General features: G+C 33.9%; 2 protein-coding genes and 1 long non-coding RNA gene across 3 annotated transcripts; 2 read left to right on the forward strand and 1 right to left on the reverse strand.

The window, feature by feature from the left end:
* Positions 1–59: 59 nt before the first annotated feature.
* Positions 60–811, forward strand: LOC122598960. Its single transcript, XR_006323801.1, has 2 exons — positions 60–89; positions 491–811. It is a non-coding gene; the product is annotated as an uncharacterized LOC122598960 (long non-coding RNA).
* A 2363-nt stretch (positions 812–3174) lies between these two features.
* Positions 3175–8866, reverse strand: LOC122600225 (tRNA (guanine(10)-N2)-methyltransferase homolog). Its single transcript, XM_043772907.1, has 6 exons — positions 8498–8866; positions 5925–6136; positions 4764–5081; positions 4234–4308; positions 4047–4121; positions 3175–3951 (listed from the first exon to the last, which is right to left on the reverse strand). The coding sequence occupies exons 1-6, from the start codon at positions 8718–8720 to the stop codon at positions 3397–3399; spliced, it is 1458 nt and encodes a 485-aa protein (XP_043628842.1). The 5' UTR covers positions 8721–8866; the 3' UTR covers positions 3175–3396.
* A 7878-nt stretch (positions 8867–16744) lies between these two features.
* Positions 16745–19675, forward strand: LOC122599196 (glycine-rich RNA-binding protein RZ1A). Its single transcript, XM_043771658.1, has 4 exons — positions 16745–16822; positions 17865–17983; positions 18536–19089; positions 19464–19675. The coding sequence occupies exons 2-3, from the start codon at positions 17873–17875 to the stop codon at positions 19067–19069; spliced, it is 645 nt and encodes a 214-aa protein (XP_043627593.1). The 5' UTR covers positions 16745–16822; positions 17865–17872; the 3' UTR covers positions 19070–19089; positions 19464–19675.
* Positions 19676–20347: the final 672 nt, after the last annotated feature.

Raw genomic sequence — 20347 nt, forward strand, 5'->3', positions numbered from 1 at the left:
AAAGTCTTATGTGCATATTGTATTGAATTGATAGGTTGAAAGCTTTGCACTTGTTGTTGCATTGTTGATTGTTGATAGTCGCGGAGGAGGTGAGTACTCTTGCATACCTTTATGTATACTTTGGGTCAATCGACCACATCATGTTGAAGCCTTTTGTCCATGTATGGTGTTGACCACATCATGTTGTAGTTTATTTATCCATGTATGGTGATTGATTCGGCGTAGGCCCATATGGGGCATAGTGTTTATGAGGCCTAAGAACCTCCGGGGCATAAGAATCCCGATAGTTAATCATGTTGATGATTGTTTAGCGTATGTGGATCCATGTATGTTTTGCTAGCCCAAAAGTGAGTATGCAAGTGATGATATGACGGTATCATTGGCTACATGCATAGTCTTTTGTGTTTTTGCCCTCCTTCGTATGTATATTTGTATGCAAGTTTATTCACTAAGCATTCGCTTACTTTTTAGTTGTTTACCATTTTTATAGGTAGTTAAGAAGGAGCTAGTTGTTGATTAAAGCTTAAAGTTTTAGAAGTAAAAATCTTGCAAGACTTGGAGGTATTTAGGTCATTCATGGATGAATGACAATCTTGTGGTTTAGAGGCTTAGACATCCCTCTCCTCATGGCTCTTGGTATATTTAGTTTTGATGGTCTTGTTATTGTCAAATTTCTGTAAATGGTCAAGTGTGGTTTCTTGAATTTGCAAAACTTGTATTTTGACTTAAAAAGCGTCAAAATGGGTAAGATGACCTATTTACTTGTATAAACTTGGTTTGTATAAATGGATGGTATGGAGACTTTTGGAAATGTTGTGTTAGTTGATTTAAGTCAAAACTAAGTTGCTAATCAGTTGTCGGAAGCTCGGTTTTTAGAAAAAGGGTCGAAAGTTGTTCAAAGTGTCAAAAGTACAAAACCTGAAGAGGACGGCCTTTGTGCAGAGGACGGCCTCTGCAGGACACAAGAGTCGTCCACCTGCTGTGGTTTTTACACTTTTTTACCGAGGCTTCGTTTGACCTTTCCGGGACCTGAAACTCATACAATAGACTTATATTAACATTCTACGAAGGTTCAATTTGTCATTTTTCAAATTTGAGAACTTTGATTTTTGGCGAAAATTGGCTTAAATTTTCTAAGTATAAAATTGTCTAGCTTGTTTAACATGAGTTTCAAATGATTGTATGCCTTTCGAGTTAATATGGTTTGGGGCGTTTCAGACGTGTTGGATGATAATTGATTGTTTGCATGCTAGGATTGGACTTGGGCTTTGTCTTGGATCCGTGATTCATAGTTCCCGCTCATGGGTTATGCTTAGGATCATTTGCCATCTTTTGTACTCTCTTTTGTAAACGTTTGATGGCCGTGCTCCTTATGCATTTTTGTATGGTCTCGGATTTGTAATTGGTTAAATTTGTATGGATTCCCAATCCTATTAATGCATCTAGAACTGTCTCTACTTAATTTCCATGTCGTGTTGTGTTTTTCTTGTGATATCCCATTATTCCGCCTTTTTGGGGTGTTACACAAACATCGCAACCTGTCTTTGCCAAAAAGAACCAAAATTTGGCCAAATTACATGGTGTAGTAGACAAAAACTAACCAAAACTTGTCAAAATGCTAATGCCGGAAAAATTAAAGGTTGCCGGAAAAAATAAAAAAAGTGACCGTTTTTTAATAAAAAAGATACTTGGGCTCAGAATTTTGGGGTCGGAAATTTCGGAAGTCGAAGACGCCATGGCTGCCAATCCGAAGATTTACCCCGCCAAGATACGCCCCGGATCATCCGAGTCTCATTTTTACGAACATTTTGTATCATCATCGCCCATCTAATGTAACCCGGCAACCTAATTGGTGAACGATATCATCATCGGCATAAAAACTACTTTTCCGGCTACCTATTGTTTTAATGGAACAAAAGACGACACCACTACCAAGGAAAACTTCGGCAACGCTACCGCTAAGTTAACTCTACCAAACTAATCACAAACATGCAATTAACGGCAATGTAAATAAAATAAATATACATACAATCAACAAAAGTAGCGGAAATCGTATAAACCGAAAACCCCAAGGAGTCACTGGAAAACCGAAGCAACACAACCAGAAACCCCCAAAAGGAGTCACCGGATCACATGCAGCAACGATAAAACCAGAAACCCCAAAAAGGAGGTCACCGGAAAACCGATTAAACCAGAAACCCCAAAAATGGGTCATCGAAAAACCGTTTAAACCAAAAACCCCAAAAAAGGGGTCGTCGGAAAACCGATTAAAAGTAGACAAAGAGTCAATGAATGTGTCAACTACACCCTTGCCAAAATCAAACAACTATTTGGCTGTAAAAAGTGAACGTTTCTAGTCGTCGACCACCGGAAACCCCAAAAAGGGGTTTCCGATCTCGCCGGAATAAGGGTATTGTACGTAGGAACATCGGCAAGTTTTTCCGGCATGGATTGCAGCATTAAAAGCCAAGAAAACCATAGGATTAGCCTCAAAATCGAAAACCCCCCAAAAATAAAATTAGGTTTCCACTGATAGAAAAGTTTTGGCACAAGAACAACAAAAAAAAAAACGGTCACATAGCACGCTCCCAACGTTCACGAGGATCGGCCAAATGTAGCCAATATATATAGTCGATCCAACTTGTCAATGCTTGCTAATATCATGCTACAAGGTAGCCAAAGAGTCGATACTAACCGACCCAACTTACTGATAAAATAAGCCGACTACACCTTTGTCCCTTAGAACCTAAATTTGGCTAAAAAATTGATGTCAATCCAATTGTTAGAGTTAAACATGTTTAAAGAATTGACCATGTGTTGATTTAGCTAGGACCCGCCGACCCGCCCTTGAACATCATTTGCTTATCGGTCAGGGCCCGCTTTGAACAGCAAAAAGAACTACATTTGCTGTTAGGAGAAGGTGATTCTACTCGCAGAGCCATGACAAGATCTCTTGAATCACATTACCACATTAAGAGAAACAGGTAACAAAAGTTTACAATACATATTTGAACGATTCTCGACACATTTTCAACCCATATGACATGTTACTTTAATAGTTGTATCTTTTAACCCAACAAATATGACCTCTACGAGATGCAAGCATAACACAAGTCAACCAATTTGTAAATAAATGAACCAAAATTGGCAACTAGACCAGCTGGACATAATACGGGCAAGAGAAAAAAGGCGAGTCTAAATTTCTAAAACAATAACTCCCAGTAAACATATAAGACGTACATGGCACAACCTTTCAAATGGTCAGTTTTCGTGCAACTAAAGGCCTAACCGATATAAAGTTATACTCCCCATCTAAAAGAAGATACATGAAAGCAACACTACCAGGTCACCATTAATGTGATAAATTGAGCAATTCATGGATGCAATAGCCCAAATCTAAACATATTTTCCCCTATATTTTTTCTTAGAATCTTTGGTGCCACTTTTGGTATCTTGATCATCATTCAAAGGAAATTCAGGACTAAAAACAGCAGCATGAAGATTACCCTCTTCTAACCACTTGACATGATTCTCCTTAAATTCCAAATGTTGTAACCTTGCTGCTTCTGCTATTTCGTCAGTATAAGGTGAGATTTTTACCATTGTCAATAATACCCTACTATAACGATAGCTTAGTATCTGTTCACAGCTAGCAATTAATTTGAAACAGGGGTGTTCTGGGAAATTGACATCGAGTGTGTCAGTGTCTCTTAACACCGGAAAAAAATAAACTAGACGGCCACCCATAACGAGCATTTTGGCTGCCATGTCCAGTAGATCATGAACACATTCTGCTAAGCTGTAAGCACCTGTTGATGGTATATGGCCAGTCCTCTTGTCATCAGGTACTGTGTAGGGGTCCACGACCCCTTTTAACAATTTCCGGCCACCAGATTTACGACCTCCGGCACGAACCCCATATGGAGGGTCACAAATTATCGCGTCAAACACCTAAGGAAAAGGGTGAATAATCAAAATACAAGCAAATGTAACTAAATCTTGGACTTTGTAAACCTTTGTAACTTCCAAGGAAAACCAAAACTCACCTCTTTCAACCCGGGCCGCCAAGGAGGAAGGTTATTATCTGCTCTTAGCAAAGAAACTGGCATTTGCAATCCATACTGTTAAGATAAATTACCAATAAATTTAACCTTGTTACTTTTTAATTTCATTCATTCATATCCACTGATATGAGACCAGATTTTCAAAAGATGTAAAAAAATCCAAATCTACCTGTTTAAAGTTACTCCAGACATTGCAATCTGGTCCACGGCCATCACGCACCACCCGGATATCAATATCTGCTCCCTGAGAATCTAAAATTAGATAAAACTAAAAAAGAGAATGGCCAAACTAGAGGCAGCAAAACGGGTAAGTCAGGCGGGTTGAGTAAACAGCTTTAAGTTACATCGTTATAGCAGTAACTCTTTGATAGGGATCCATACATTTCACATCGCAAAAACTATACCCATCAGCACATTCTTTTCTGAATTGATAACCATATTCTCGAAGTAATATACTTCTTTATGTGATTTAGGAGGTCTTACGCAATTGAAAACACTCTAGGCTACTTTTCGCTGTTTGGCCCCAGTCAATCAATTTGGCGCATTCAAATTTAGAAAGTACTTAAATACCGTGCTTGACCCATTAAAAACTTTGAAAAAAAACACACTTTTAAGTAAACGGGGAAAAATTGCCGCCTCTAGTCAACACGAATGGTAACATGTTTATGCCTAAGAGAAAAGTGATCACAATTCACAAACCATTGTCATAGCTCCAAAATGTGATGCAGCAACTAGAATGCTCCCTGTGCCAACAAAAGGATCATAAACAAGTTTCCCAGGCATGGCATGTGCTTGGTTGGCCATCAAAAAAGCCACTTCGGCATCCATGGCAGTTGGTCCAAGATAAGTACGACTTTTCAACTGATATGTAGGAATAAGCTTCCTATCAGCAGCTCCGATTTCACGTCCAAAAAAGATTCTCTTGTCAACAACCGGTGGAAGCCCATTGTTCGTTCCGTAGTCATCCGTTTCAATAAGCCAAAACTTATGCTCTGGATTCCGCAAGTCAACTCTGCCCTGAAATAAATTATAATTATCTATGTCAATCTATCAACTTCTATATACATAAATAGTCGAATTGTAAATATAAAGTACGTGAAATATGGAAACTTATATATCTGAGGTAAAGCAGCTGCTAAGCCATTTACAAACTCTCAAAATGGGCTGAGGTGGGATGTAAGTAATTGTTTATTTTCTTCAGTCAAAAGAATATTAATATGTTCAGAATTAAAACCAACATAATAAATTCCAAAATGTTGAATAGGATTAGAGCCATATTATCACATTGATGATCTATTGTTTAAAATAAAATAATTGAGTATTTTTTTTAACCAATTAATCCACGCTTTTGAGGACTTCCAACCAGTATAACCAGTTTCATTAGAGCCAAATAAATAAATTTTACCCAATTTGACACATTAAAGAGTAAACTCATGCCATGAAACACTAGACCACGTCATAGTGCCACACCATGCCCAGCGTGGTGATCATCACATTGCTGCGTGCATGTGTGTTTTGTTTAATTATTAAATAGCAGTGTGGTCCACACCATGAAGAAAGTGGCTCAATGTGGTTTACTCTGTGGTGCTAATGTAGCACATTGTTTCCGTGTGGCACGTGTGACCACAAAAAGTGCGCTCCGAGAGAGGTCTATTTAGAATGAAGTCATAATTGACCACTCCGATATAGTGTTCCAATATAACAAATAGTATCAATGCCAGTATGAATTATTGGAAAGCATGATAATGCATTCTAGTTGACCACTGTGTTGTAGTAGCATGGTTTCTTTTAGTGCACAAGTTAGCCAAAATCTGAAGCAAAATACCAATAGAAAACAAAAAAATTACAAAAAGCAATCACCTCGAAGGGGATGTATGCCATCCCCTGAATGCGAGCTGTTTGGTCCTTGAAGCTTATGGCCTTTCCAAAGCTATCTATAATAATCCTGAAAGTGCTATCTGAAGTTAGGTAAGGCAACTTTCGGTCATCTGGATAATTGTTTATGGCTTCTTTCAGTTCCTCGTATGAACTTCCCTCCCCCCAAATTTCATAAAGCCCCTTCACAAGAATACCTGCATATGAAAGAAGGCTTCAACAATAAGTTTGGAGAATATTGTTTTTTCAACACAAGGCAGTTTTTTACTTCAACAATGTGTTATGTTACAAAGGATTTTTTCTTTTGTACAATAACGGACTGCAAATTACTGGTGTGCACGTCTTCATGAAGATCCATTCATGGTTAGATACACTATATTGAGAACGTAAATTTTATAATATATAAAGTTGAGATCATTAAAAGAAAAAAAAAAGTTGAGATCAGAACGACATAATAACCCATAATAAGTGTGAGTTTGTAGTTAAACTATCTGGTCCAACCTATAACGATGCTGAAGGATAATACAGTATAAAGAAACTAAGATTTTTTTTTTTTTTTTGGGGGGGGGGGGGGGGGGGGGGGGGGGGGTTAACCTAGATATTCGACCCACTTTGCAAGCCAACTAATCACAGGGTTGCAAACAGCCCGAGTCATCGTAGGCGAACCCAGTGTTGTTAAAGGCGTGCACCTAGGCCGCCTAGGCGATGTAACACTTTGCCACCTGAAAACCTAGGCCCAGGCCCACCAACAATTTTGGCGGCTAACTACTATTTTCCATAAAACCCTTTGGTTATCAAGAAGCGGTTTAATAGCATTAGCATTAAACTACTATTGTTTAATTTAATCACGTCTATATATTATTTTCCATAAAACCCTTCATCATCATGTGTATATATTATTTTCCATAAACCCTTCATCATCAAGACCTACATCTTATGTAAGCTTAATTGATGATTCTGAGGAAGAAGAGCTCGACACATTTGACGATGATGGCAAGGCATAGTCCGTGGTTCTAATTAAGTTTTGTCAATGGTTTTGAACTTTCTGTGTTAACAATTTGTCTTGAACTTTTTTGGCTTAACGCATTATGTGTTATTTAGATGGAATTTGCTAATTTGTATGGCATTTGGTTTGGTTTTTACTTTAGTGCGCTTTTTTTTCCCCGGGCGTGCGCTTTTATTGCGCCTCTCGCCTTCGCCCCATTAGGGCCTTTGCACTTTGAGTTCGCCGTCGCTTTTGACAACTATGGGCGAACCTCCGTGTCCATATAGGGGTTTATTTTTTTTGCTAATAAGGTATGAACTTGGAACCTCCAGGTATTTTCACCTTTAGACTTTAGACACAAAGCTTTTACCACAAGGCCACCACCCTTGTGGTTACTGGTCAGATACTAAATCTTATGAAAGGAAGCTGTAGTCCAGAATGTTTCAACTAATAAGTAGATAGACATGGACTTTGGGACCTTGTGTAGCAAACCAACAGAAGCTGTATCAGACCTCACCAATATATATGTTCACTCGATTGGACTCAGACATAGTAATAGCAAAAAAAGTAGCAACATAATCCCTGCAGCATATTGTATACCTATTTACTCACCTCAATGCCATTGGACAACATTACAAAGTGCAACTATAGGCAGCCCGCATAAAGTTGTGGGTTTAAGTCCCACAAAAGACATGTGACATGTATGTATGAGTAAATTACCATTACAATACAAAGATATAACTAAGTTCCCTGTTAAGCTTGTAATGGCAAATTACACCTTCCTGTGACACAACTAGAGTGCATTCTATAATTTCAAAAGTTAAAACTGTAGTCTTCTTTTAAAAGGTAACATGAATTATTCCCAAGGCTGTAAAACACGTTAACCAGTTTTCGACCAAGAAATCCGAGTTCTGTCCAGCCATACTGATTTTTGAGGCCGGGTGAGCTTAACATACATTGGTCACTCACCGAGTAACAAGTAATTATCAAGCCTGTGTTTTCCAACACTAATAATTCAGGTCATTTATGGCACACCAAGAGCATCCACAATTATTAAGTCATTCAAAGCTTAAATCTTTCTGTTTCCGCCACACCAAATTTTCATTAACCAAAAGTATCTTAAGACCAACTTTAGATTTCTCTCCTAAATTAAACCAAAACATAGAAAACTTCACTAAAACGTGTAATCCGTCAATGTATAGAAAAGTCTAATTAGCTAAGCTCAAAGCCATAGTCCAATCCAATAACTAACAAGTTCAACTTATAACCATGTTGCCACTTATCGATATCCTACGAGCATAAACGCCTTACGATTCTCACTTTCTACCAATAAGAAACCGATAATTGTACCCACAGTAACATACATTACAATAACATATTCCTAGCCATGTATGTCTATAGGGTCTTAATATAAAACATATTAAGTTTTTTTTTTTTTGACAAGTGAATTTTACCTAAGACACGTATGATGTGTGCTAGTCGCACCGCACATATGGCATAAAGATTTCATACATAAGAACCAAGACTAAAAAAGATTGCTGATATAAAGATATGTAAAGATATATATACATACTTCGATTGGCGATATTGCGGGCGATATCTTCGGAAGGAAGATTAACAAAATGGAAAGGAGAATCAGGGTGATGATGTTCTGGAAGCCTCCATTCAAGTGAATGAGTTGCTGTTGGGTTGCTGATGTCATCAGGAGGGAATGCACCAAAGAGTTGAGCTAATGATTCGAATTCTGGTTTTCTGTAATCTAATAATCGGTGATAAAATACACATAGATACCACATTCTCTTTTTCTTTTCTTTTTTTGCTTTTTTTTTTTCAGGGTGTGTGTGTGTGTGTGGAGGGGGAATGTAAAACCCTAGAAGCAGAGGAAAGATTGAGAAGGAGGCGGAAACAAAACCCCCCACCAAATACTAGAAGGGTTTATCAGTTTATGTGTCAAGTGTGGTGTTACCCCTAATACTCTTTGTACCGGATTGTAAAACCAAAAGACTCGGGTCGATATGTTTGATTGGAAACAGAAAAAAATCCAAAACGAATACAATAGAAAAAGAGAAATCCAAAGCCTAAGGGGCAGTTTGGTTCACAGAATATTTTTGAAGGAATTGAAATCTGTCAATGGAATTAGAATTTGAAGGAATTAAAATCTGAAAGTTTTAAAATATGTTTTGTGTTTAGTTGACAGAATTCTATGGAATTCAGATTCCATTCCAGTGTTTGGTTTGTAAATTTGTTAAAGGAATTGAAATGTAATTTCCGTCTAATGACAAAATTACCCTTTTGATCAATTTTTATATTTATTTTTTTAGCATGGTTTATAAGATTTACTTTTATAAATAAAGTCTATAACTTATATTATCTTTTAGCGTCTAACTTATATTATCTTTTAGCAATATACGTTAACTAGCTATTTTACGAGTAATATACCATTCATATATAACCAAACCACATATTACAACTTACCAAGTCTTTTTAAACCATTCATAGAAATTGTTCAAAACAAACGACATATTACAACTTACCAAGTCATGTCATTAACGATTTAACTTACAACAAAAGCTTCAAAATACATACACATGACTTCAACATAAACTACAACTATCTTTTTCATTTTAATTTTCCGACATCATAAACAACACCCAGTTCTCCCTTTCTTCTTCTTTCAAATCCCAAAAAGTAAACACGCTATCAAAATCACTTCTTATTTTTCGAATTGCCTTGAACCTTTCAATTTGAGACAAAGAGGTCATTTTTTTCAAGTGCCGAAGGTAGCATAGCGGTTTTCTTGTTTAGATCAACTTCAAGTTTTATACCTTGACTTAGTTCGGCTGATGATTCCTTGAGACGTTCACCAAAAAATATTACCGCATCGTTGAAACTTTCAAGCAAAGAACTTGTTTGACTTGTGCTCTTTCTTTTCTTACTAGAAACACTTGAAACTTCTTCAACTTGAACACTTGTAGTGGTACGTGCAAACATGAATGCAATCTGATAACCGCATTGCAAACTCGAGAAAAAGTTCTACTAATTATTTCTCCCGAACGATGAAAGTTGGTTATTATGGTACGATTCTTAATATTATGAGCTATCATATGAAGAAAAATGGTAACCTGCTCTTCTATATCCATATTTCTACTCTCTTTTAAACCACCAAACGTTACAAGCATGACACACAACTTGTCAAAACACCTTCGGGTCATCCTAATATTTGTTATTGCCAAAGTATCACTCTCATAAACATATATATTCAATATTGAACGTCGACTTATTTTTGACAAAGTATATCGAATACGTAGTTTATCAATTTGGTATGAGTTAACCAACATGTAAAGACATGCAATAAACCAACAAATAATAATATTCACTTTGTTCCACCAAGCTAAAATCAATGTTTGTCTTCTCTGCTTACGTTTTCGGACTGTTAAACTAAGCCGAGCCATATCCTGTCCATAAAAATTTCATATATTACACTTGAAAATCAAGTACTTATTTTATATACCACTTTATTAGTTATATATATATGTTACATATATACTTATATCTATATATATATATATATTTGATGGTACTAACATAAAACATAATAAAAATAAACCCTAATTTAAAAATTCCTATTATAATAAAATATGTCCAAAAAAAAAGCAAAACAAGTACATAGATTGAATTTTTGCACGAGAAGAAAAAAGTAAAAATTAGAATTGAATGAAGAATTTTGAAGATAAAAGAAAAAGCGGAGATACCTATTTGAAAGAAATCGAAAATCTGTGGAAGTGTTTTTAGATGAAGATCTTGAAGAAGAATTACGGGGAAGAATGATTTTTGAGATGAAGATCTGGAAGAGGAACAGCAGCAGTCATGGAGAAGAAAGGCACGTCAAGTAAGAAAAGAAAAGGGTAGGTTTTATTTATGGGTGGGTTTTTTGTGAATTTCATTGGAAAGTTGGAGATTCCATCCTAATATGGAAGGAATTTAACATTCGGTGTTTCGGAGAATTTGGAGGAATTTTTTTAATTCCAACCTTATTGCCAACCAAACATAGGAAAAGAATGGAATGTAAATTCCACTTCCAAGGAAATCCTGAAAAATCCATGAACCAAACACCCCTAAATAGCTAAATCTCAAAAGACCAGTATGATATGGTTAGTTTTTTATTTATTTTTTCGTATACATGTAATTACTGAAACCATACTAATGTAATGTATTTGATGTCGCATATCTAAATCACAAATATCAATATCAATATTATTAAATATTTTTGGAAGATAATTTTAACGAAATGAAAAAAAATGTTAATTAAATGTTTTGTGAATAAAGAAAATCTCCAAAGATAAAAGATAAAGATTACAAAAATATCATGCAAAATCAATTATTAAAAAGGTCTTATCTTACAACAATAGTCATCAATATGGTGTAGGAAACTAGGAATCATAAAGTATAAATGTCTACTTCAATTAAAATTTTAATATGGAGACATAAATAAACACATCTAAAATCAGGTATATGCTTGCATAAAACAAGCATGTATAGATGAATGATGTGTTATTTATTAAACTAGCCAAATGATGGGCTAAATATTAAGATCTTAGATGAATGATGTGTTAGGCATGAATTTATAAGGATCTTATGTATAGATATCGTGGTAGGCATTATCTTAAAAATGAATCAACTATGAACCGTTTAAGTGGTCTAGATTTTGTAACCAAGTCAAGTTGAAAGTATAATATTTTTAAAAGATTCATAACTTATATCTGATCTATAACTTTGAGGAACAAGCAACTTGCCTTCCAATCGTTTACTTATACATATCAGGTTTACTCATAAACTAGATTTTAGATCTGTGTCAAATACACGGGTTTTACAACATTATAAATATAAGAATTATTATATGAAACAAAACATACTTATATTTTAAATGTAAAAATATACTTAAAAAAATTGAGATATTCAAATGTAAATACTGAATGCTAAATCATATCAAGGTTGGACGGTGTAGCAAGTTTCTTTTATGCAAACTCTTCTAGAGAAACAATATCTTAACTTTGATTACATAATTGACTGATTTCATATTGATGTCTTGCAAAAAAGTAATTTTATTTTCGTTACACATGGTTGTTAAAAACAATAAAAGTGCAGCTGTGGGGTTTTTAATGATTTCGCATGTTGTGATTTTATTTGTAAGGTTCAGTTTATATAAGAATAATCCGTATATGTATCTTAAATGTAATTTAATTACAATTACTAATAACAAATTTGATTATTTGAATTATATTCTAAATACAATTATTAATAGCAACAATATTACAATTAGTTTTATTACCATTAACAATATAAAATAAAAATTAATTCGTATTAATAATATTGTACCTCTTTAACATTTAGATATATTTTATTATTATATAAACATTATGCAATAAAATATTAATTATTTTTAAATTGAGAAAAAATATAAGTTGATGATGGAAAACCAAAAATGTAAATTAATTTAGACATGTATTGATTTAATTAATCAATAAAATATTAATTATTTTTAAATTGAGCAAAAATATAAATTGATGATGGAAAACTAAAAACATAAATTAACTTAGACATGTATTTATTTAACTAATCTTGATAAACTGGGAGCTGTGATTGGTGAACTGAGGTTTATTAATTAATAAGTTTTTAAGAAAGTTATATATTATTTTAATGGGTTTTGCTAAATGCAGTCTTTAGGGCTTTAGTTAAGGTGCATTAAATAGTTGTTCACTTACCATAAAATTCTAGAGTGGACTTTTGATATGAAAAAAGTACAAATTTTTTATGCACTTTAAATGCAGCCCTTTGGAATGCGTTTAGCATTTTCCTATTTTAATATATGTTAACGTGATAAGTAATAGTTTATCTTGACATCTAACTCATAAATGTAATTAGAACATCATAAGGATTCTATTTCTATAAATAATAAACATAATATAAAAGAAACGTAAGTATTTTTTTCCCCTATTGATATTACAAGTACATTAAATTTAATACTTAATATTAGCTATACTAATTTTAATACTCGTATATATCTAGTCGACTTTATTTTAATTAACTATTCTATTATATATGAATTAAATATTAATTAAATTTTGTAAAAATTTAAATTATGACATTATCAAAAGTTAATTTAATAAAATCGGAAGCTATGATTGGTTAATAAGCTATTAGGTCAGTTATTTTTTAATATATATAAAGTTAAAGATGTTACATAAAATTGCATGCCATGGCCCGGATTTGATACCGAGACTTGTGTCGTTGAGGGAATGAGAGTTAATGTCACATCAATCTATAGTGCACTAAATTGTTACACCTATCATAAGTATAACCATACTCGATTTAGTTTTACGTTTATATTATATCTTTTACAAAAAGGGCCAGATTTGCAGCTCGATTCAACCAATTAGACTGGTTAAACCATGAAACAGCTATTGGCTTAGTTATGAAGAGTTAAATGCAAGAATAGTCCCTATGGTTTCTCACTTTTCAAACGACAATCCTTTTCTTGATTTTTTAATAACGGTGATCCATGAAGACATGTTTGAGTTGCAACAACACTCCCCTTCTAACGGTTTGGGTCCTTTGCAATTAAAACATATCTTCACTAATCACCGTTGGCAATTATCAACTAGAACAATACCCGTGCATAGCTTAGGTTTTACTTGAATTATCAAGTATTTCATTTTTGTTATTGGTCTTTTCATCCTTTTTGGTTAAACCTTTTCTTTCTTAGTTTTTATGAAAAATGGTTCTTTTGCACCTAGTGTCTTCTTTTTATTGACTTCGATCACAATTTTATTCATCTTAACTTTAACTACTACTTAAATCACAGTTTTTATCTCTAAGTTATGTTTGATACATATATAATCATGGTTGCGTCTATTGTACGGGGTTTGATGCGGTTTTTATTTCTCAAAGAGGTTTATGAAGTTGTTTTTATTGACCCAAAACAAACTTAGAGATAATTTACGTATAGTCAAAAGTATGTTGCTTTAATATAGACCTTTAAGTTGTGAGTAGATAATTTTCGTATGCATTAGTCAAAATTATATCCCTTTAGTATACAGTCGTTAGTTGGTTTGTATTTGAACTTCTCTATCTACATTTATAATTATTAGCTAAATAATTCACCGCATTAATTGATGAGTTTTTACGGCTTTGATTAAAAGTCAATTTGATCTAATGGATAACAGCTATACTCCTCTATAAAGCATATTTGATTTTATATTTTTGGAAATTAAGCACTTTTTTCAGTATTCCCATAATACCCCTTATATCCATACTTAAACATAAAATCCTTATATACCCTTCTTTCCTTCATTTTCTCTTATCATTACACGCTTTCATCGACCTTCTATCACCCTCCGTCGCCGCCCTCCTTCTCCACTGCCTACCTTTTATATTATCCTTATCTTCTAGCCGCCACAACACACGGGCACTCTGCTTGTTTAAAAAAAATAGACTAACCACCAACCATAAATATACATTATATTTTTTGATGAAGCATATAATATTAGTTATAAAATGATATAACCAATAAAATAAGTTTTTTTTCCTTGTAGATTCATAAAATGAGTCGTTGCTAAAATAAAGGCTTAATATAGAAGTTTACTTCTTATAAAAAGTTCATGCAATTTGAAGTTTTAGAATCATATTTCAAGGAATATTATTTAATTTATAGACTTGTAATACGATGATGGCAATTAATTGTATCAATCTATGCATTCTCCTATTAATTTGTTGATCAATTTGTACAACAGGTTAAATTATCGAATATTCATTGAAAGTTATTAGTTAGATAAATTGAATAAAACATGGGTAAATGTAAGTCTTTATATAATAATAACAAACACTTGTTAGTTGTTATAATTCACTATTATGAGCCTACAATATACAAAGACAAATAAAAGCTAATCTGCAACATGCATGACCATTATGACAATACATAGACCCTCCAATTTCTCATAACTTCGCCAAAATTAATTTACATAATGCAATGATCTTGAACTACAACTCTACAAACAACAATAGGTAGCTAGCTTGAGCATAAAATAAGAAATGACATCAGTTGTGCAAACATCCAAAAATCACCAATTCACCATGAGTCGCACTATGAGTCGTACAGGCTATTAACACAAAAACAAAGTGGCATATCAATTGTGCTTCATGGAATCATATAAATATACAAACTTGTTCTATAACACCACAAGAATCATATTTTATCAAAGAACATAAAACTGATCATACGAAAACCATTAACTGCGAAACAAAATCAAAAACGACTTTGTGCTCCAAACTTTGTATAACTATTTTAGCAGATACAAGTGTTCGCCAGAATTAGCCTTGGTGCAATCTCTTCTTTCATTTTTTGAACGATTTCCGTCACATTATATTGCATTGCTAAATTATCTATCCATACACTACAGTTTCATAAAAGCGACCTGCGTACTTATTCACTATGCCTTGGATGGTGACATATAGCATTTGATACGTTAGTTGACGAAATATACAACATAAAAAAAGTTTATTAAATCTATAAAGATAGACAAGATATCAAACCAAGACCCACTTAAATTACTAAATCACAGAATCACAGAATATAGATAGTAGAATAACTGAACCCAAATACGCATATTGAAGAATAATGAAATAAATGGCGTCACAACATTTGATACATTCGGTCTCTACTTTTGATCCTGATTTTATTTTTCTTATGCTGTTTAATCTCCTCAATTAGAATTTTATCATCAATATTCACCTACATAGCATATAAAAGTAAACAGAATAGTTAAAACACTTCGAACAAAAGTACGAGTAAATATTGTAAATACAAATTACTTGATTAAGATTATCTTCATGATGATGTCATCATTCAAGGGAACAATGTCATCCAAGTGTTTTGATGAAGCAAAAGGTAAAAGAAACATAAATCTGCACAATTTTGAGAAGACACTAATCATTAAATCAAAACGTAAAAAAAGGTAAATATACCACAATTTTGAAGGAGCTTGTGAGTTATTGAAGCATAAATCTGCACACAATAAATTAGATATATGCATAAAAAGAAACACAATAACCGATATAAATCATCAGATTAGAGTTTGAAATTTGCAAACAAAATAAAAAATTTACACACATTCAAAAAATAGTCACATCGGCCTTATAAAGGCAAATTTATATAGATTTGCAGAAAATGGAAAAGTAGAAAAGCTTGACTTATTAAACCAATTAAAAAGGCCTTATATAGGTAATATATCCTACTAACAAAAGCATTATATGATATTAACGGATTCCAAAAGTTACGCCATAATAACCAGCCACCTCGCTTGAGACTCGGTCAACACCCATGGACTTTTTCCAGTAATACTTACGAGTATTATGTCTTCACGTTTTACGTCCTTTTTAGTTTATTTGGATAAGTTTAATTGGTTTATCACCACATGGGATAATGAAGAGAAACAACTTTTCAAAATGTTTACGCATTAAAAAAAAGAATTAAGACGGTGAGGATCAATTTTGATGAGGATCTTATGGCTGAAATTCAAAATCAATAAATTTTTTACCACTCACTGGTGACAATATATATATATATATATATAATAGAGACTACCGTTGTAAAAAAATGACCATGATGTAACTCAAAAAGGTAAAAGCATTAGGCTAATAGGTTACGAGTGGGCCGCAAAATAGTTTTAATAACAACACAAAAACCCAGTTAGGCCCAATAGTGGAGAAAATAGGGTTGTGGATCTGGAAGTTAGGGTTCGGGTCTCACCCATTTGGACCTCTATAGTCATAGCACAAATATATATATATTCCTTCCAATCATACATCTTTTCTTCTGATCTATCTCATCTTCTTTCTTCTGGTAAACGGCTTTCAAAAGCTTATTAATTAACTCCATTATTAATTAATTCCTTTGATGAAAGTTTACATCTTTTTTATTTATTTATTGTTGTTATTATTGTTTACCTGATCTGATATGTAGGATATTATCTGTTCTTTACATATATGATTAATTTGAATTGAATTGAATTGAATTAAATTAATGTATATAATAACTATTTCCATAGATTAAAGATTAATATATGATCACCTGATTTGATAATCAAAAGCTTAAGAGGGGCTTATATATCTGTTTGTTTTTATATATATAGATATATGTGTATTATGTATATTTGGCTTGGTTCATGTGATTTAATATTTATGTGTGTGTATGTATGTATATATATATATTATATATATATATGTAGGAGTGGTTGTATTCATGATCATGAAACTTCAGAAACAGTTAATTTTGTGTGTGTATGTAGATATTTATAAGTATGTATATTTATATATTGCAATCTGTGATCTATAGCAAACAAAAGGTGATTTGAAAGTTGTTTTGGTACATAAAAGAATAAAAGCTATAAACTTTGTCATCTGTGAAGTTTTTCACAGTCATGGTTTACCTTAAAACTTCAAAATAAAGGTTTTGGGGACTGAATAAAATATCTATTTCGAAATAAAGATTCTAATATCGCAATTTTTTTGTTGTCGAAAAACGAAAGTGGTTTTAATTTTTGCTTACCTTATTAGGCTATGCACGTGGGTCAGAGTTTGTGAATAGATAGAGATGGAATGGTATTACATATTTTGTGTGTTTGAGCAATCACCTCAAAGACCAGACTAGTTGATCAGATATAAACGGTTAAGATATTTGGTATATAGCTTTTGGTTTTGATGTGTCATTGATGTATTTTAGTGGTCAGATGTCCATTTGATTATTGTTGTTGTAGTTCTTTCTATGTCTGATATTTAGAATGGCTATTCCTGTCTAATTGTCTTAGCTCATAAGCTCAAAAAGATGTATGTATTATATAGTTTCTTTATCTGTTAATACACTGTTTATTTGTTGGGTGTTGCAGTCCTAAACATGTCTGATGAAGTGGAATATCGCTGTTTTGTTGGTGGTTTGTCATGGTCGACATCTGATAGAGCTCTTAAAGAGGCTTTCTCCAAGTTCGGCCATCTTCTTGATGCTAAGGTAATATGAATCACAAGTACTTTATTAGATCCTTATGTGCTGCTAATTTTTTTATGGATATATTTAATATCTGGTTGCTTGTAAAGCAAAATCTTGGCTCAAGCATTTGAGTTTATGTAATATAGAATGGTTTTTTGAAAACTTTACTTTAAACATTTTATATGATTGGAGATTTGTTAGGGCCTGTTTCTTTCTCTAGTCATTAAGTGCTGAGTGTATTAAGTGGCTGAATGCATTAAGAATGTCTGTATGTATTAAGTAAAATATAAGTAATTGACGGTTATTTTTGTTTATTAAGTCAAAAAAGAAACATAAAATTTGACTGAATGATTAAGTTCTTAATTATTAAGTTTATTAAGTGAAAAAGAAACGAGGCCTTAGTGTTATTTGTTTTGTTGGATAGATTTTATGTGTCTAGGACCTGATTTACAAAAAAAAGCATATAGCATTCACTCTTTCCAGTTTGCTCATCTGTTCCAATGGAAATATAAGCTTTGATGTCAAGAGCTCTCCTTTTATTAGTTACGATTTTTTGTTTTGGATATAATCCAGGTTGTTTTAGACAAAGAATCCGGGCGTTCACGTGGATTTGGTTTCATTACTTTTGATGATAAGCATGCAATGGATGATGCTATAGAAGCAATGAATGGAATTGATTTGGATGGGAGGAACATCACTGTAGACAAGGCTCAGCCTCAAGGAGGTTCAGGTAGAGATTATGATGGTGATCGCGGCCGTGATCGTGGACGTGATCGTGGTCGTGATCGCGATTATGGAAGTGGTGGTCGTGGCCGTAGTGGCGGTGGTGGTGGCGGCGGTGGTGGTGGGGACTGCTTTAAGTGTGGTAAGCCTGGACATTTTGCTAGGGAATGCCCAAGTGAAGGGGATAGAGGAGGTAGGTACGGTGGCAGAGATGATCGCTATGGTGGGGGACGTGGTAGTGGTGGTGGCCGATTTGGTCCTGATAGGAATGGAGATCGTAACAGTGGACGCAGTAGGGATGGGGGTGGTGGTGGGAATGGAGGTGACCGATACAGCCGTGACCGCTCTGGACCGTATGAACGCCATTCAGGTGGATTTCGATGATTATTACCAGTTGAGCTGAGGTACAATATTTAGCATAATATTACTATTTAATAGAAAATACATTTACTTGTACGAATGATTTTTGTATTATGCTTTATTTTGAATGGTCAAATGGGTTGAAAGTCGTCCAGAAGTACATTAATAGTCCCCATTATTCCAAGTCATATGTTGAAACATTAGATTATTGTTGAAAAGTACAGTTTTTGTAATCATATTTAACACAAATTGTTTTAGGAAAGTTTTATTTTATCTGGGCAACCAAGAAGTGTTTCAGTCCAACAAAATGCACAAATTACTACTTGACCTACACTTGTGTTTGATCTGTTTCCCTACTGATTTCTAGCTCTACTACATTAAGGCGGTGCTAATGGAGGTGTGATTTTTAAATGTGCAGAGGTTGACTTGATGGCTTGCTGCTGGATCTAGATGCAAATGCTGGGGTTTTTCTTTCTGCAATATATCGCTTTACTTCGTACGTGCTTATTTGGCTCTGAATGTAGTACACAAATCAAACTTTGAAAGTTTCGCAACTTGGCACCTGCTACCTAGTGTGTTGGATACTTGGATTGGTTCGTGGGGTATTGTGCTTGTTATGATTGTCCTTTATGCTGCTGCTTCTCGTTCCCTACTTTCTTGCTTAAGTGATTACTACTTGCACGATGATTGAATTTCTGCACTTGCACTTACACATCTCAAGCTTTATGTGGTCATTGACAAATATTTACTTTTGGGTCCTTGGGTTTGGTTCGATCCTTTGATGGATGTTCTTGAGTTAATTGGAGCTAAGCGTGAAGCGGGTAACCTCTTATGATTTCATTATTGAAATTACTCGTATCGGTTACTCAAAGTCACATTATTAACATATTTAACATTTTGGCAGGCTGTCTGGCTATAAATAAGGGTACATGATTTGTTAGTGTTTAAACATGATAAATTTCGGAAAGCTTTATGAGCATCAAGTAGCTTATCTGCTAGTGAATAAATGATAAACCACAGTGATGGAAGGTTTTTGTTAATGACATATGGCTTGGGTTTTGGGAAGATGGTTCTTGTTTCAATACTAGTGATGTCCTTATGTCCCTCCCTACATGGTCTGGTTTAATATCTTTTCCAAGTGGATAGTTCATTTCCCCCCTGAGGACGAGTCTGCTCTTGATTTAAACTTTGGACGATGGCTCCTTTTTGAGTCTTCATTGAAGAATATATGCTACTTTGAGCGAAACTGAATTTTCTGTTTATTGGCATATGATCGTCCGTTTTCTGCTGGCCCATGTGGCT

The sequence above is a fragment of the Erigeron canadensis genome, chromosome 5 (genome assembly GCF_010389155.1).
Source record: "Erigeron canadensis isolate Cc75 chromosome 5, C_canadensis_v1, whole genome shotgun sequence".
Lineage (NCBI taxonomy): Eukaryota > Viridiplantae > Streptophyta > Magnoliopsida > Asterales > Asteraceae > Erigeron > Erigeron canadensis.

Coding starts and splice junctions, on each gene's coding strand:
- LOC122600225 (XM_043772907.1), bottom strand. CDS start 8,720: ATGTGGTATCTATGTGTATTTTATCACCGATTATTAGATTACAGAAAA. Junction 5,082..5,924: donor TGGCATACATCCCCTTCGAG/GTGATTGCTTTT, acceptor AATTTATTTCAG/GGCAGAGTTGACTTGCGGAA. Junction 4,122..4,233: donor TCTGGAGTAACTTTAAACAG/GTAGATTTGGAT, acceptor TTATCTTAACAG/TATGGATTGCAAATGCCAGT.
- LOC122599196 (XM_043771658.1), top strand. CDS start 17,873: ATGTCTGATGAAGTGGAATATCGCTGTTTTGTTGGTGGTTTGTCATGG. Junction 17,984..18,535: donor GCCATCTTCTTGATGCTAAG/GTAATATGAATC, acceptor GATATAATCCAG/GTTGTTTTAGACAAAGAATC.